General features: G+C 39.0%; 1 protein-coding gene across 4 annotated transcripts in view; it reads right to left on the bottom strand.

Moving 5' to 3' along the window:
* LOC129771832 (matrix metalloproteinase-2) overlaps window positions 1-14,869 on the bottom strand; it is a 475,554-nt gene extending 460,685 nt beyond the window's left edge. For 2 of the 4 annotated variants that reach the window (XM_055775901.1, XM_055775902.1), the window contains exon 1: window positions 13,827-14,869. Coding sequence is in view for 1 of the 4 variants with exons in the window: in XM_055775902.1 (XP_055631877.1) it covers window positions 13,827-13,828 (2 nt within the window). In the remaining 3 variants the exon portion in view is untranslated. The remainder of the gene's footprint in view (window positions 1-13,826) is intronic. The other 2 variants (XM_055775905.1, XM_055775907.1) reach the window with 1 other exon arrangement.
* Window positions 14,870-18,422: the final 3,553 nt, after the last annotated feature.

Raw genomic sequence — 18,422 nt, forward strand, 5'->3', positions numbered from 1 at the left:
TGGAAGACCAGATCGCGTAGTAGTTGTTGATCTGGCTGTGGATCTTCCGGCTCAGGGGGTTGTTGTACTGTGGCCTCCACTGGTGCTGATTCGCGTGCCCCACTCGCGAATGAATTGCTCAGCCGTACTGAACTTCGTCTCGACACATCGCTTGCTCTGCTTGTTCTGGAGCTTAGTTCTCTCTGCACCTGCTGCTTGATCTCGTCGACTTGCGTTTGGGAGAGCATATTGTTGCGTACAATCGCTCTACGCCTCGCGTTCATCGCGTTTTGGTCAAGCCTCCCGACGAACTCTGGATACGCTTCCTCGAACATTGCGAGTATTCGAGGGCGACCGCTCATGTCCGTCTCCAAAGCAGTGCAGATGTAATAGGCGCGGATCACGAATTCATTCATTTCATGTGTCCACATGATCCGTCGCCTAGTAGTACCCACAAGTGTGGACGACTGTCGTCTGACAGTCGCAACACGCCTCGTAGGCGCAGCGTTTCGTTGGTGATGTCGATGGCTGCTGTTTCCGTGTGGCGGTAGCTCTTTGGGTTGAACCCGGCTGGTGGCCCGCTCTTGCACATCGCCCTCCAGCCGCTGGCCGCTCGCTCTTACGCCCGTTCCAGGACCAGCTCCAGTTCGGGGACCCTCCTCGGGCGATCGCATTCTGAGTATTCTTCGTGAACGTAGCTCCATTTTCTGGGTGTATCTCCTTTGCCCGGGAGACAGCGGGTTGGCAAGGCCTCCATGACCCGGGAGGCCTTCCCCGGGAGAGATATAGCGCTCTGACTCGCTCGCACCCCCTCACTTAGCCACTTTCGACACCCGTTCTCGGAGCCAAGACCAGGTGTGTGTTTCCAGTTCACGCCCGATCTAAAAATGTCGTCATATGATCTTCGTGGAGGCGTGAGATAGGAACATTTGAGACCAACAGGTAGGCTCCTACCCTAGTGTTGATCCCCATTTGAGAACCCTGTTTTTTATGTTTTATGTTTATGTTTTTTTTTTTTTTTTTTTTAATTCGTTTATTTTTACAAGCTCAGTTACTTAAGTTTAAAGGAGCCGAATTCTTAAATATATTTTTAAAACTATATATATATAAACAATTTTCTTACATCTATGGTTAGTAAGGTGGAAAACCGATTACTCGCGGTGTACTCGAGTTTAGAAGGGTGACATATTTTTAGGAGAAGGATGGGATATAAGGAAATTGTAACAATGTTGATGAACACTCAATTCTTAAATCTATTCGTATATCTATAGTTTATTTACATTTCAACTTATTCTACTATTTATAGCAAGGGGACGAATTACCCTCAAAGGAAGGAAAGGAGGGTATAAGGATGTAGGGACAATCACACACGAAGATCTATAGCTTTAAGGAAAACATATATATGGGATATGTAATCAAGGTCTAACCGAGCCAACACATCTCTCACCGGCACATTGGGCTGTCTTCCTCGGGCCCGAAGGGAGTTTTCTAAATTCGATCTGGCGACCAGATACACCTCGCATGACCAAACAACGTGCTCGATGTCGTGATAACCTTGGCCACAAACGCAGAGATTGCTGCTGGCAAGATTGAAACGGAAGAGTAGTGCATCTAACGAACAGTGATTGGACATGAGTCGGGAGAAGGTGCGAATAAAGTCCCGACTCAAATCCAGACTTTTGAACCACGGTTTGAGGCTAACCTTTGGGATAATCGAGTGAAACCACCGGCCCAATCCATCTTCATTCCACTTGCGTTGCCAGTTAGCGATGGTATTTTTGCGAACTAAAGAATAAAATTCATTGAAGGCGATTTGACGCTGATATATATCGCCTTCAATTGCACCTACCTTTGCTAATGAGTCAGCCCTCTCATTACCCGGAATTGAGCAATGTGAAGGGACCCAGACAAAGGTAATGACATAACAGCGTCTGGATAAAGCACTCAAAATTTCTCGTATTCTCTCAAGGAAGTACGGCGAGTGCTTTTCCGGCCTCACTGAACGGATAGCTTCGACAGAGCTAAGACTATCCGTTACAATGTAATAGTGTTCAACAGGTCATGAGGCGACGCTGTCCAGCGCCCAGTATATCGCTGCTAATTCAGCAATATATACCGAGCAAGGATTCTGAAGACTGTGTGAGGTGCTAAAAAATACGTTGAACACTCCAAATCCTGTGGACTCATTCATAGAGGACCCATCAGTAAAGTATATATTATCACAATTGATACGCCCATACTTTGCATTGAAGATTGTAGGAACGAACCCCAATCTAAGATAATCTGGATTTTCATGGATTTTCTCCTTCATGAACAGGTCGAAATGTACAGGAGAATTGATGTAGTCAGGAAAACAAACACGGTTGGGAATATACGAAGAAGGAACAACCTGCATAGAGGTGAATTCATGATATGAACTCATGAATCTAGAATGAAAATTTAGCTCGATCAATTGCTCAAAATTTCCGATCACCAATGGGTTCATAACCTTACACCGGATGAGGAACCGAAGAGATAATAAATTGAAGCGATCTTTTAGTGGGAGTACGCCTGCCAAAACCTCGAGGCTCATGGTATGCGTTGAGGGCATACATCCCAACGCAATACGGAGACAAAGATACTGAATTCGCTCGAGTTTAATGAGGTGTGTTTTGGCAGCTGATTGAAAACAGAAACTGCCATACTCCATCACTGAGAGAATAGTTGTTCGATACAACATTATAAGATCTTCGGGATGGGCTCCCCACCAGGTGCCGGTAATTGTACGGAGAAAGTTTATTCTTTGTTGACATTTTTTACTCAGATACCTAATATGGGCCCCCCAAGTGCATTTGGAGTCGAACCAGACCCCAAGATACTTGAATGACATAGCATGAGTGATCGGTTTACCCAAAAGTTGAAGCTTTGGTTTTGCTGGCCTATGCTTCCTAGAAAAAACCACCATCTCTGTTTTCTCCGTGGAGAATTCGATCCCTAGCCCAATGGCCCAGGTTGAAAAATTGTTCAAAGTATCTTGTAAGGGTCCTTGCAGGTCGGATTCGTTTGATCCTACGACAGACACCACTCCATCATCTGGAAGTTGTCTTAGGCTGCAATTTTGTGTAAGGCAATTGTCGATGTCGCTTACATAGAAGTTGTACAAAAGGGGGCTTAAACATGAGCCCTGGGGGAGGCCCATGTAAGAGACCCGACTTACTGCCGAATCTCCGTGAGAAAAGTTCAAATGTTTCTCACAAAGCAAGTTATATAACATATTATTCAATAGAGGCGGCAGACCCCGAGAGTGTAATTTGTCTGACAAAACCTCTATTGAAACAGAATCAAAGGCCCCCTTTATGTCCAAGAATACTGAAGCCATTTGTTTTTTTTCGGCGTAAGCCATTTGAATTTCTGAAGAAAGCAACGCAAGACAATCATTCGTCCCCTTGCCCCTGCGGAACCCATATTGTGTATCTGAGAGTAGGCCATTCGTTTCAACCCAATGATCAAGGCGAAACAAGATCATTTTCTCCAACAATTTCCGTATACAAGACATCATTGCTATTGGGCGGTACGAATTGAAGTCGGACGCGGGTTTTCCGGGTTTTTGAATAGCTATAACTCGTACTTGTCTCCAATCATCTGGAACAATATTATGCTCCAGAAACCGATTGAATAAGTTCAACAAGCGATGTTTCGCCACATCAGGGAGATTTTTCAGCAAGTTGAACTTAATTCTATCCGATCCCGGAGCAGAATTGTTACATGAAAGGAGAGCAAGAGAGAATTCTACCATCGAAAACTCGGAATCAAGATCGAACCTATCTTGTGGTATATCTCGAACAATTTTTTGCACAGGAGCGGAATCAGGACAAACCTTCCGTGCAAAATTCAAAATCCATCGATGTGAATATTCTTCGCTTTCATTCGTTGAAGAGCGATTTCTCATGTTTCGAGCCACGTTCCATAATTTTTTCATTGACGTTTCTCGTGACAAACCTCCCACGAAATTTCGCCAATAAGCACGTTTTTTCCCTTTGATCAAGTTTTTAAATTGATTTTCAAGGTCCAAATACGTCTGAAAATTTTCAGGGGTTCCACGTTTACGAAAAGCTTTAAATGCATTCGATTTTTCTACATAAAGCTTGGAACATATGCTATCCCACCATGGATTGGGAGGCCTTCGACGAATAGTGGAACCTGGGATGGGTTTCGTTTGAGCGCGAACCGCGCTGTCATAGATCAAACGAGAAAGGAAGTTATACTCCTCCAATGGAGGTAAACCATCTCTGGAATTGATGGCTAGAGCAATCGCGTCCGCATATTTTTTCCAGTCAATGTGTCTTGTGAGGTCATATGCCATGTTTATAGATTCAGAAGAATTCGACCCAATGGTGATGGAAATTTTGATTGGCAAGTGATCACTACCGTTGGGGTCCTGGCATTTTTATGTTGATTATAATATTTTTTATGTATGATTAAATAACTAAATGTTTCACGGTTGATTTTTGCAGGGTGTAAATTCAATTGTTCAGAAATCTATAAATTTAACTCATTCAAAACTCCAAATGATGGCTCTTGAAAACCCGTTCGTTTTATGAATTGAACTGAACAAACGAGGTTTCAAAAAAAAATTGATGCCAAAGTCTAACATTGCATGAAACGATTGTTTTTGACGTAGGACTACGTCTTTCATCTCTATACCGGGGGCCAGGAAGGAATCCATCAGGAGGAGAGTGATGCCATTGAGAAAGCGACCAAGAAAGTAACAGCATCGAAAATTGGTTCCGCTTGAGGCATCGGAGCAGCCGCCACACACACACACACACGCGCGCAACTCTTTTCGTTTGGTGGTTATCGAGCAATCGAGAAGAATCCGGAAAGATGTTATCGTTGCTGAAAAATAATTTGCTCGTCCCCCTTGGAATTGATTTTTTTTGCCTATATTATAGTGACTATCAACACTTTTGGCTGGTTCGTCACTTTGATCTTCCATTTCGGAAGAATATCGGGAGTGAGAATTGAACTCGTAATCTTTAGCGTGAGAGGTATGGATGTTCCAACTACACCAGATCACCTCCCCCGGAATTGAAAATTACATTCAAGCGAAAGAGTTTTTTTTATGTTTTCTATTCATATTCATATACTGCGATCGAATGCATTTCGTTTCGGAATTTTACAATCAAGTGCAACTAACAGGAAAGCTTCTGAAGATTATTTTTCCCTATCAGTAGATTTTTTTCGTATCCATATTGGATGCATAAAACCTTGCGTCTCCAACGTAATCCTCTCGTTTTCGAAGTGCCCCAAATATTCATTTATTTATTCATTCAGAATGGATTTAGATTCAACTTTAAACAAATAATCACTAAATCAACGATAGTCCTACGTCAACCTTGCGGTTATACCACAGATATAACCCACTTCCTGTTTTTTTTGTCGCATATTCATACTGTTTTTGTCCTATACATACTCTGTCTATCTTCCAGGGCTCAAACTATATGAAACTGTTATATATAACAAGTTAGATAAAATTCACCAAACGGTTACTGGAGAATATTATTATAGAGTTTTGGAAAATTTTTCACACATTCGATGGTCAGATTCCACTGAATTCGATCTAAATATCACAATACAAAAATACAAATTATTAAATTTAACTATCTAAAAAAAATTGAAATTGCCATAAAAACGTGCAAAAACCAGTTGATTTTTTCAAACAATATGTTTTTGACTTGTCCGAGGTTCATACGATAGCGGCATCTTTGCTGATTCAGAATCTGTTCAATTTTTACGGTTTCAGATCGTGTACGCCATGGCACAACACCTCGCTTCACCAGTTTGTAACTTTTCTAATTTTGATTTTGAACCAAACCAAACAATCTTATTGTATTGTTAAAGTATAAATAAACAAATCATTGAATAATGGATAGTAAAAATATTCATTTATTTATTTGTTCAGAGCTCAAAATAACGTCCTACACTCTTGTCTCTACACTGTCATACACTTAATACACAATACACATAATACACTACATTTAATGCATTCTCAAAATGAGCTAGAGCATGCATTTTAATATGTAATATGAAATTGAAATTGAATCTGGAGAAAACTACTTTGAATAGTAAAATCAACAAATATTTAACTAACTTTCATTTATTTATCCATATTTTATACCACAAGTCGCAAAACTTAACACACTCTGTATTCATTTTTCTATTCACATAAAACCTACCTAAAACAACAAGAGAATATTTTATAAACTTTCTTATTTTCATCGTAGGTTATTTCAAACCAATAACACGGCTAATTTGTTCTTTTAGGAATCGATTTTTGTGTTTTTTTCTGTACAGCCATCCCATACCATACCGATAGTGGTTCTAAGATTTTCGCCAAAAGTGGTAATTTTGTTCTTCATAACATTAGACCCGTATTTTTTTGTTTTTTTTTTTAATTAGGGTGGCCATTTCCATTTTGGGGTGTACCGATGAATCAATTTTTTTCACTTTTTCCCAAAAATAACTTTTTCCAAAAAATCCTAACTTTTGAGCCACTGAATTTAGATGATCGATATATCAAATTCAAGCCAATGAACTAGCATTTCATGAAAAAATATATATAAACTTCCAAACAAAATCGATTTTCCCCGAGTTTATCAGTGAATGAGAGGCTCATGCACTCTTGATTTGGTTTAACTTTCACATTATCTGACCACTGGTGTCCACGTTTAATGTTTCCTGTATTGATAAAACATAGTTTCCATGCTCAAATTTTTTTTTCGTGTTTGGAACTCATGTTTAGTCCTTTATAGCGTTATCTGCGTTTTCTTTATCCGCGGTGAATTAGCCAGGCTATTTCGCGGATAATCGGGGTTCTACTATACAATCAGTAATTACAAAAATAAAATCTATTTTTTTTTGCAAGTGTGATATACGAGGGCGGTCCGATAAGTACTTAGCATCATCGCCCGATGGTGTCAATATCGCAAGAGAGATTAAGGCTGATTTAGACGATGCCAGTCTGCGCTCTAGTTGAAGTATCCAGTGAATAGAGAACAGACACTCTGTTTACGTTAGAGGCCAATTACTTGTTCGTTACTGGTACAAGTAAGGTACAAGAGTGTCTGTTCTCTGTTCACTGGACACTTCAACTAGAGCGCTGACTGGCATCGTCTAAATCAGCCTTTACTTATCGTGTAGCACATTTTCGTAAACGGCTACTATAATTTTTTTTTTAGAAAAATGGAAATTCCGCCGTCGGCCAAATTGGTCGAATTGCACTACGAACTGCAGCCCCATCCACCGTATTCCCCAGATTTGGTCCCGTGCGACTTTTTATTTGGTTTTGATAAAGTCACTCACCGGGCATAAATTTGAGTCAAATGAGGAGGTATCACTGTGTGTGTTTCTGTGATATTGCTATTGTGTATTTTTAGGCTTTTTGGTATATATTTGAAGAAAATGATATAATTGAATGAAAAACTCCAAAAAATATTTTTTCTTTAACTTCATTCAGTTTTAGTAGTCATTCAATTCAGTCACCTCATTTACTCTCGATCTGTCAAACCTATGCGCGAGTATAGGAAGATTAAAGATCGTTTTAGCGTTTTTCATTTTTGCAATTTCTTTGGCGGACGTTATTTAAAACAAACAATTAATATTTTGGAATAAATCAATTGAGTAATTTATTTTCAGGACCAAATTATTCGCTGTTTATAGTAACGAAGTTGAAAGCAAATTGGATAGTTTTTGTTTCAGAAACCTAACACCATTCCAATACTTCAGTTCTACAAAAATTTTCATGTCAATCAAATGTTATTAGATGTTTTATAACAAAATCTATGTTATATATATATATATATATATATATATATATATATATATATATATATATATATTTTTATTTTTGTTGTTTTCAATTGATTTTTCAGATCAATCACAACGCACTTTTCAGACCTCTTGTAGCAGGCCATCTGTTTAAAAGTATTCACTGTAAGATTCATTGGTATGTCCTTGCCTTGCCCTTACCGCCCTTCCTTGACGGAATCATTGGGAAATAAATCGATTCAGTCATTAACATTCTCATCATCCGCTTTTGAAGTAGAAGGAAAACATCGAAAAATTGAGAAAGTGCAAAGAAAAAAAAATAGTGATGAAGAGCTCTAACTTCGCTTGCAGGTATTTTTGAGTATTTGAAGGTGCCTTTTGGGAAACGACCCAAATCTGATTCAGCTCCAAGACAATCTTCAAGAATTTAATCAATTTTCAAGCTTCAGGAATTATCAATCTTCAAGCGATTGTCGAGACCTAAAACTGCCACCGGAATGTCAGTTCTGAAATGTTTCCTTCGGAATCTGAAGCTCGTCGAACACCCTGGATAAGCAATTTGAGCGACATTCACCAATCAGTAGCTCGTTCTCTCCCTTATTGGATAAGGTGAGTCTTTCTGATAAAATATAGCATCGATATGTTGACCTAGAAAACGCTTCCTCGGTGAGGAGGATTTGCCCTAGCTTAGGTTCACCATGTATGCGTTATTGCACAAAATCGCATTGCAAGCACTGGAGATACTTATTCCGTCCGTTTCTACGTACCTCTGCGAGACGAGATCATCTTCATCTTGAAATATTTCCAAAGCAAGAAGTAAATTAGACGTTCAAAGCGATATAAGATTAAGATGGTCTCCTATTTAATCAAATAAACCTCCGAAATGTCAGAGAAAGGCTAAACAAAATTAATTTCTCCGTGAAAATAATTGCATAAAATAAGTATGTTTTCCGAAAAGTTATAACTATTTGAACATTCACAACTTTTTACTTACGATAACTCGTTTTTGGATCGGGAAATACGAGCTGAAATCTAAAATCAATATTTTGTTCATTCTTATTTGGTTGACTCGGTTCAATACACAGTATAGACAATTAGGTTTTAGGTATTATATAAATATCGTAGTTTTTCGACTAGTAATCTAGTGACCTCCGACCGGGGGTTTAAAAAATAACTTTTTCTCCAAAAATTCACTTTTAAAATGCAGGACCGATTCAAATAATCGATATACCAGATTGAAGCGAATGAACAAGTCTTTTTTGAAAAAATATTTAACTTCGAAAAAAATTGGTTTTTCGTATTTATTGATTGTATTTGTTTTTTTTATAGTTTACTAAGTTTAAGAGACGAAGGACGCTATATTTTTTTTATTGTATCTTGAAGGCTGAGGTTTGCAACATAACATATTCAAAAACCAGAAAGGTTTTTTTTCGTTTTTGAATTATGATCTTTGAAAGTTAACTTGTTTTCAATTTTCGTTCAATATTCCTATGCAAGGATCCTCAGGGTCCCTAGGATCCAAAAAGAAGATCAGCTCATTGGCTTCAATCTAATATGAATCTTAGGGCAATGTCTTTTTTGGAAAAAAAAAAGGAGAAAAGCGATTTTTCAGACCATCGATTAACTTCGAAAAATCATTACTCAAAAACTACAAACAACGCCGCTTAGATTTTTGGATATGTAATAGAACAAAACTCGGCTTTCAAGAAAAATATTAAAAAACATAGTGCCCTTGGTCCCCAAACCATGTAAACTGTAAAAAGTAAATACAATCAATAAAGACGAAAACAAAATCAATTTTTCTTCAAAGAGGCTCATTTGCTTCAATTTGATATATCGATCTAAATTCGTTAAGTAGTTCAAAAGTTATGCATTTTAGAAATAGGTATTGTTTGGGAGAATGGGGATATATAGATATGGGCACCCAAAAAAGGTCCGTGTCAAATATTTTGCGCGATAAGAAACAGAACTACCAATTTTCACAAAAATCTGAGAACCACTATATCGGTTTGGCATATAATGGCTAAGAGTTTGATTTCTTTAAACTTATGTAACTGAGCCTGTAAAAATAAGCGAAAATAAAATAAAAAAATATTCATTATCAGTGTTTTGTATACATTATTTTCCCCAGAAAGATTATTGATTTTCTGACAACTTCGTCGAACATTTTTTTTTGGTAAATGTCAATGGTTTTGGAAGCAGCCTGATGAAAAATCAGTGTAGCCATAAAATTGACCATATGTTGATGATAAATAATAATTTCAGGTTGTTTAATTTATTTTAAATATTTGCTGAGGATCAGATCGAAATCGAATGTTTTTGGCTATTTTGGCGTGGAATTACTCTATGGCGAGTTTTCCTGATGAAATACCTAGCGATTCCTCAACTCGTGGTTTGCACTAAATCACCTTGCAAGCACTGAAAATGTGTATTCCGTTAGTTTCTATGTAACTCTACTAGAGCTGATTCTCAACTCTTCTTCAAACAAATACCAAGACAAGAAGCCATCTGAATGTTCAAAACGATAATAATTGAGATTGACAGTGTTGCAAACATAGCCTCGTATTATGAAATTGACATAGTCAAAAAGTATACAAGCGATGGTAAAATGGTAAAAATCTCCAGTGTCCACTAGCCACTCAAATGTTAGAAACAGGCTAATGAAACTAAATGATGTATTTCGCAACTAGTTGCATAGAAATAAGATTTTTTCTTTGAAGAATTATGACTATTTAAACATTGACAAAATTTTGCTGATCTTGACCTGTTTGAATATACCTTACTAGTCTTCAAATCAGAAAATACGGTCTGAGATCACCTGATCTTTACTGTTCTTTCTTATTAAGCCTATTTCAGGGATCGGTGAAAAAAGGTTGGGATTTTTTCAAGAATTGAATAAAAATCGTAGATTTGTTTACTTGTTCAATCCAGTGGCTTCCAACCGTTGTTTCGAAACATACAAAGTGGCCGCAAAACCTGTCCGATTGTCCAGGATGTCTTGAATGAGTTTTAGTTATATAATAGTCTCATCAACATGACATTTTCATAACAAGAATTTCAAAAGGACTGTTTATATTCGTCCTAACGGAATTCAGCCATGATATGTTCAAGAGGGTCACAGGACAATTAAATGCAATGCAAAGAGTGTCGCAAAGATGGAAAGGTTGGAAAGGCCAGTGTTGCCACATATAAATCTGTACCAGAGGGGTCACAAATCTCTCTCATCTGTACTTTTTTTCCAAAAATCTGTACCATCGAAAATATTCGTTGTAGAGAAAAAAATAATTTATTGGGATGAAAAAAATACTCATTCAAGTCATTCGTGTGTTTGATGATGCTTATACATAGTTTTTTTTTATCTAGATCGCATACTATCATTTTTAAAATTTTCGAGCTGCCACCACGAAGTTTGACCAAATCCTTTGATCTCAAAATAACGTTCATCGTTATTTTGTATCGTATCGTATCGTTGCTGAGCCGATTTCGAAGCTTATTTTTTGTTCTGATCATATTCAGAAAAAAATCACTCGACAGTTCTCGAGGAGTGAGGCATAGTGAGAACGTTACAAACAAGGCATCGAAGTGCCGAAAGGGCAAGCGAACTGTCAATTTTTTTAGGCATTCAATTTTGCTCGTTTTCTGAAATTGTGATTTCCTTGCAGAGTAATTTTATCTTTAGACTACAGAATTAATTCTCCACATCTTTTACATTCCCATTGTAGAATTTTGGAAACGCTTCTAACACAACGTTAATGCCAGTCAAATTGGAAAAGTTTCTGGGATTTACAATGTCGTAAATTTGAGCGTCGAATCAAAAATTCTTGTCGCTTTTCAAATGATCATCACATTTTTTTTTTCTTTATTATAGTGACTTTCAACACATTTCGGCTGGTTCGTCACTTTTACTTCCATTTTTGGAAGAATGTCGGGAGTGAGAATTGAACTCGTGATCTCTGCGTGAGAGGTATGGATGTTACCACTACGCCAGATCGCCTCCACCTGATCATCACATTTAATAGCATTGGACACTGAAACAACATAAGATTTCTCGCAAATATTACTGAGAATAATCAAATGAAAATCTTTCAGCTCTCCATGTAGCATCGAGAATTCAGTTTTTTTAGCCTGGAACAAATGATTCAATCTGTTAATCTGGGACAAAACATACGTCGCAATGTCCGACGTGAATACTTTCAGACGATCTTTGTAATGAATTTCGTCCTTATGAAACTGATCAATTATTACATTGTATTTTTTTTAATATCAACAGCACCAATCGATACTGCGGCCTAAAAGTCGTCATGTTCCTCAATGTTGCTTTGTTCAAATGTAAGAAATTTCACAAATGAGAAAAATCTGTACCAATCTGTACTATTTGACGAAAATCTGTACTCTGTACCGTACAGAATCTGTACCAAAAATAACGAAAAAATCTGTACCATTCCAGATAAATATGAACGTGTGGCAACACTACTGGTTTAATCTGATAGTAACAAAGGACTCATGGAAATAAACAATATATTTTTATATTTCTTCATTGAACCATTGAAATTATGTGAGACGTCAAATACCAAACGAGAGAAAGCTACTTTGAACATAATTGAGAGAAAAAATTAGTTAGTAAAGTCATCAGACACAAACCACAACAAATACCTCAACACTCGCGCCATGCGAAGACGATTTCAACACGAAACTGATGGAGAAGGATTATTTGTTACAATGTACAAAGTACAATGTACAATGAGAAAATAGTCAGCTAGGTGCATTTCTCAATAAACAGAATTTACCTGAAATGGAAAGATACATTTTTCACAGACGTTCTGTTGAAAGTTCAACAATAATAAACTATTAGGAGCTATTATTCCTTTTTATGGTGACAGTGTGTTTGATAAAATTGACAAAAAGCAGCTCTCATTTGAATATTAATCGATGTTCGAAATTTGGACAGAGGACTTATAAACGACCGAGAATCAATTTATAAACGCTTTTAGTTTGAACATAACATCCCTGGTCATGACCAGGTTCTATACAGCTTCAGAGTTAATAAATATTATGAAAACTGATAACGTAACTGTGTGGTTTGAAACTATCTTTCTGTGTACTATCTTCAATCGAAACTGCCATGACTGAATCATGAAAAGAGTTATGATGAGTCATAATCAAATGCTGAAACACACTTCAATAGAAACATCAAATTAACATTCATTTTCTGATTGCCATGTAAAAACTTTGCTGAGGGTATGTTACCCTATATCACTCATGTATAAACCACTATCCACCAATTTGTGCAAATAATGGGCCTGATCACGAACGTCACCTCACGGTGAAAACGATGTGAAGTGCATACAAATTGCACACAATTCATTCCGTTTTCACCGTGAAGTGACGTTCGTGATCAAGCCCAATGTCAGAGTTTTCAAAGTTTGAATGGAAGAAAAAAACATCATGTCATCAAATACAGTAATGGCCACCAACGGTCGGTCATCGTATGGTTTGCCAATTGTCTTGTGAAGCAGCCACTGGTCGCATCAATGAAAGTGATCCCAATGGTTGAGAGTGTGAGTCTGTGTGGAGCACATCTACGCCTCTTTTGAATCTCATTTGGTAAAGTCAGAAGAAAGAGTTTCATAATTGCTAGCGGCTACTAACGTTCCACAGGCTACAGACCGCCTGGCGGTCGCATCACGAACGATGAACGCACTCGCAAAGCACACGTGGCAACGGATTCCCTTGTCCGAAACTGCGGCACTGGGACAAGAGGTCAAACTTGTCACCGAAAAGTTCCCGTGTGCCTACGTGTGGGAAAATCCATTGAACTCCGAAAGTTCGCGCTCGGGGGATACATGATACTAAACCATGTTCAGTGTTATCTATTTTTTCTGCTTGTTTTTTGTTGCTTCAATTGAAAGAATACTTCCCCGAATTGGCCACGGGAACGCGTAGCGAAACACGATCTACTTTTATAGGCTTTGGTGTAAAAAAAAGTTATAAATTTTCCTCTGTGTATGGTGAAAATATATGGAAATTTAGTAAAAACTCACATTGGTTGTCATATGTCGACGCGTGAAGGGGGCTCCCTGCTCTAGATCCTATTCGTCCAGAACTTCTGTCTGGCTCACACAACTTGTCAGCAGTTAGTGGGTGTGGGTGGGTATGTGTGTATACGCTGCACCCGAGAGACAGAGAGCGAGTGGCAGGCTTACGGTCCCCCGCTATCGTGAAATTCGTTCCTCGAAGCTCGAACACTGACGCTGCTAGGGGTGCTAGGGAGGCTCGTAGTGAACCATAAATTTCTGGTCCCAACGATAAACGCTCATGTCTGGGATTATTATCGTCTTCAACATCATCGCGAACATTTGTTCTGGCACTTTTTCGACACGATTTCGCCGGCACTATCAGTTGCACTGCATTACACTTTTCCGAACACTTGTTCTACAGACTTCAGTTCAATCGCCACTAGCTCTCGCCCAGATACTTCCGGGACGTCCACACAGCCAACGGATGGTTATTCGAAATGCAACACTTGGTCGATCCCAACCGGGGCCTGCCAAACATTCCCCAAAACCAGCAAGGAAACTCCAGACTCGCTGCCCAGCCGCTGCAAACAGCACTAGTGACCAGCCCTGGCGAGACCTGGCCGATGACTAAATTTATAATCAACTTCTGAATCCGGCCTCGCCGCGTCGAAGGACTACCCGGACGCCCTCAAGCGAGAACGTCCCGGACAAATGTGTCGCTTCCGAACCCGTTCTGGCACACTTTTGAGGCAAAATCTTGTGGTGGCCACTCTCGGCTGCTTCTCATCCGAAGATTCTCGCTCTCTCTTTCCCTGGTCTCTTCTCACTCTCTCTTACTAACACACACACACACACACTCCACTCTTCCTGAGGCAGGAATGCGCCGTACGCGCGCGCTTCCCAAATAAAGCAAGGACGAATTCTCTTCTTCCGGCACTCCGTGCTGCTCCGATGGCTTGAAGTGTTTCAGCTGTTGATAACGCACTGAAAATTCTCGGAAAAAGCACGAGCTCTGGAGCTCCCCAACCAACCGGGAGCGACGAGCTAAACAATACCACACGCTTCAACGCTCCCGAATGATCTGCTGATTCGGCGGCGGCGATGGCGCGCGGATGGAAACGTTGGACGATCCCCCGGAAGCAGTGCCGAGCCGAATGACGGGTTGGAAAACAGTAAACGGTAGTGCTCGATTGTAAGGGCGAAAGCGAGAGAGAGAGAGTCCACGAGAGAGTGAGTACCCACTTTGATATGCGGCGAAAGCTTTTTCTTCCAGAAAAAGGGGAAATTGTGGTATGCGTGTAATCCACCCACGTTCTGCAAATTGGTGGGTGAGTTACGACTTTCGGGAGTTCCTTCACAAAATTCTGGATGGCATTCTTCAGCTTCCATTGAGTTTCAAAGGAAAGAGGTTGATGGTGAATGCACGCAACGCAGTGAGGAAAGAGTTTTCTCTTTCGATCAGCTGGTGGATTTCAGTTTTTTTTTACTTCACCAAAAATACCACAGCGCGCGCTCTGTGGCCTCACAGTATAAGACTTCTTGATTCCTTTATATTAATTCCATTTCCGTTTGACTAAATTGGATTGTAATTTGGAACGTTTCGGCGTAAACTGAATTAGCAATGAAAGGTTTTTCTATACAACATATGTTATAATTTTAATTCTAAAAACGACTCATTCTTAACTGCAGCTAGATAAAAACATAGATTAAAAAAAATCAAAATATATTCTGTGGCGAAAGATTACATCAGCTATAAAAATGTTTAGCAGATTTTTGGCAAATAGCCTTTCCTTTCCTGTCGTTAATAGAGAGTTTAATTTAAACCAATTGAAGCGACTGAAATGTTTTCTCAAACACTTTTCTCCGAAACGATTAAGGCAGTACATATTATAGTTTAGAAATTTGAAAAAAACAATCAAAAAATATTTTCTTCATATTTTTGAAGTTTAGGCATTTAAGAATATACTCTATAAAAGGCTTTTCGAAAATCCCTTTATTTACGGAGTTATATCAATTTTAGTGATGCGGTATTTAATCTAGTACAACCATTAAAATAAACTTCGAACTCGTTATTCTCGAAACTACACTGCGTTTCACAACTATAGAACCACTCATTTTTTCTGAGTTTCCAGAGATATGTAAGAAGTCGGTTGAATTGTAGTATATAGTGTAGAATACAATAACTTTTTTCATTAATAAGATTTCAACCATTTCAACTTTATTGTTGTGTTCAGGCGCGTAGAGGAACTGGTACAAATTCGGTACCCCATTTTGTTTTTTTGGACTTAGCTCTTGGCCAATGCTCGGAATTTCTTCATATTACGTCAGCTTATGAAGGGATCTATTGCGGACATTTCCCCGCAAACCGATTTCAAAAATCTTGATTTAGCTCGGAGCTTTGAGCATAGAAGTGAAACAACTCAAATTCGACTACCCGAGATGCCTGGGTATAAATTTGGCACCCCATTTTTTTATTTTTGACGTAGGACTACGTCTAACCGGAATATATATTGGGTGAAATGGAAATCTAGGCACTGAACAAGTAGGAAAAAATGCAAGATTTGAAACGCTTATAACTCGAGCATTTCTCAATAGATCGCAAAGGTTTTTGGCATCAATTGATAGGAAATATATCTACGCATCTATGATAACGAATAACATTTAATTTTTCTTGAGATAAATAATTGAATAATTATGAAATATCATGCATTGTCCAAATGCACTATGTGCCCATTTTTGATTGGTCCATTTTGTGCTCCTCAAATCGTACCGACCAAAAAGGGCAACCAGAGCAGCAGCGAAATACAATGAAGCACGATTGGAAAGGAAAAAGAAAAAATATGAACGAAACATTGGTCGCAGTCTCACACATGCGTAATTCTCGAGCCAGCCAGTCAGCTTAAAAATCCGTAACGATCACTCTCATCCAAACCGTACACCACATCGTTTCGCATCGCAACACATCAACAAACCAACACAAGCAGCCATGTCTGGACATGGCAAAGGAGGAAAAGTTAAGGGAAAGGCAAAACCCGCTCGAACCGTGTCGGTCTGGAGTTCCCCGCAAGGGTAGCTAGGCTGAGCGCGTTAGTACTAGTGCACCAGTCCACCTAGCCGGCGTTATATAGTTTCGGCCGCCGAAGTGATCGAGTTAGCTGGCAAAGCTGCTAGTGATAACAAAACAATAAACTCTTTAGATTGAAGATAATTTCGTGATCCTGAAAAGGACCCTTATTAGCCTGCATGTGAATCCAACGAGCGAACAAATCGTAATGAATGTATTTTTTTCCATCGCTGCCTTTTAACGCTCATTCATTCGTCTCGTTGGACTCGCCCCTTTGGCTAAGTCTGCCGATTTGTCTCTATCCTGTGAGTGTGTACCGCTAGAGTATAAAACACGCGGACCCCAAAAAAATATCATATTTTCTTTCAAACCGTAAACCCGTGTGGTTGTACGGCATCGGCATCGTGGACGTAACAAAGGAGGACAAGTTAAGGGAAAGGCAAAGTCTCACTCGAACCGTGCAGGTCTCCAGTTCCCTGTTGGTCGCATTAATTGATTGCTCCGCAAGGGTAACTAGGCCGAACGGATTGGTGCCGGAGCACCAGTATACCTAACAGCGATTATAGAGTTTCGGCCGTCGGAGTGCTCGAGTTGGCTTGCACAGCTGCTCACGACAATCAGAAAACCCGCATCAAGAACAGAGCAGCTTCGGTTCGGCGCTCATCAAGGCAACAACTAGTTTCAGCGAGTGGCAAATGCAATCGCAAAACGGCAGCAGGTAGAAGAAAGAAAAAGTTTGTTTATACAGACAGCTTTGGTGGCAAAACCAGCCACCGTAAAACACGGCGCTTTTCAAGGCCATTAAACCTTTCAAAGAAGAGTTATAAAAAGTTTTTCACAATACCAATGCATTCTAAAGTGACATAATATGATATATAATATAAACTGATTTTTTTTGTTTATGCTTGTTCTTGAACTTATTGGTGGTTGGGGTCTTTTAAATTGATCATTCAGTTTTCACAAACCCATGCATGCTTTCCGAATAAAAATGGGCTTCAAATTACAACACATTGTATGCAGGATGGCATTAACGAATTTTCTCGGTAGCAAGAACTGCTTTCTTTGGTTGATAACTGATGTTGAAAATTGACTGACGTTACATCTGCATTGCATAGAGAAATAACTAAGAAGCAACACGATGAGCTATGTATTTCCTGCTGCTACGTTCTTATTTTAAAGGACTTTAATCCGAAGGTCATCCGTCCCTGTATTTACTGTTGGTTTTTCAGAACGCTTATAGCTCGTTTACTTCTCGACAGATCGTAGAGTTCGTCTCCAAAACCTCAGTTCTTTTTTCATTTTTATTTACTTCGTTTGCGGAGACTACAAATCTTACAATTCATTCGTCTCCGAAACCACAGCTTAAGGTACGGTAATGTGCTCAATAGTGAAATATATGATAGTGAACGAGCTGATGACCACCTATGCATTCCTTATCACAGCCATCATTTGGATTGTACGATATGTGTATACGCCGAAAGATGCCCGACGTTGAACATTTAATAAGTACAAAGCCTTCAGAAAAAAAATCAAGAATCAAGTTTGTAAAAAAAAAC

This window comes from Toxorhynchites rutilus, chromosome 2 (assembly GCF_029784135.1).
Source record: "Toxorhynchites rutilus septentrionalis strain SRP chromosome 2, ASM2978413v1, whole genome shotgun sequence".
NCBI lineage: Eukaryota > Metazoa > Arthropoda > Insecta > Diptera > Culicidae > Toxorhynchites > Toxorhynchites rutilus.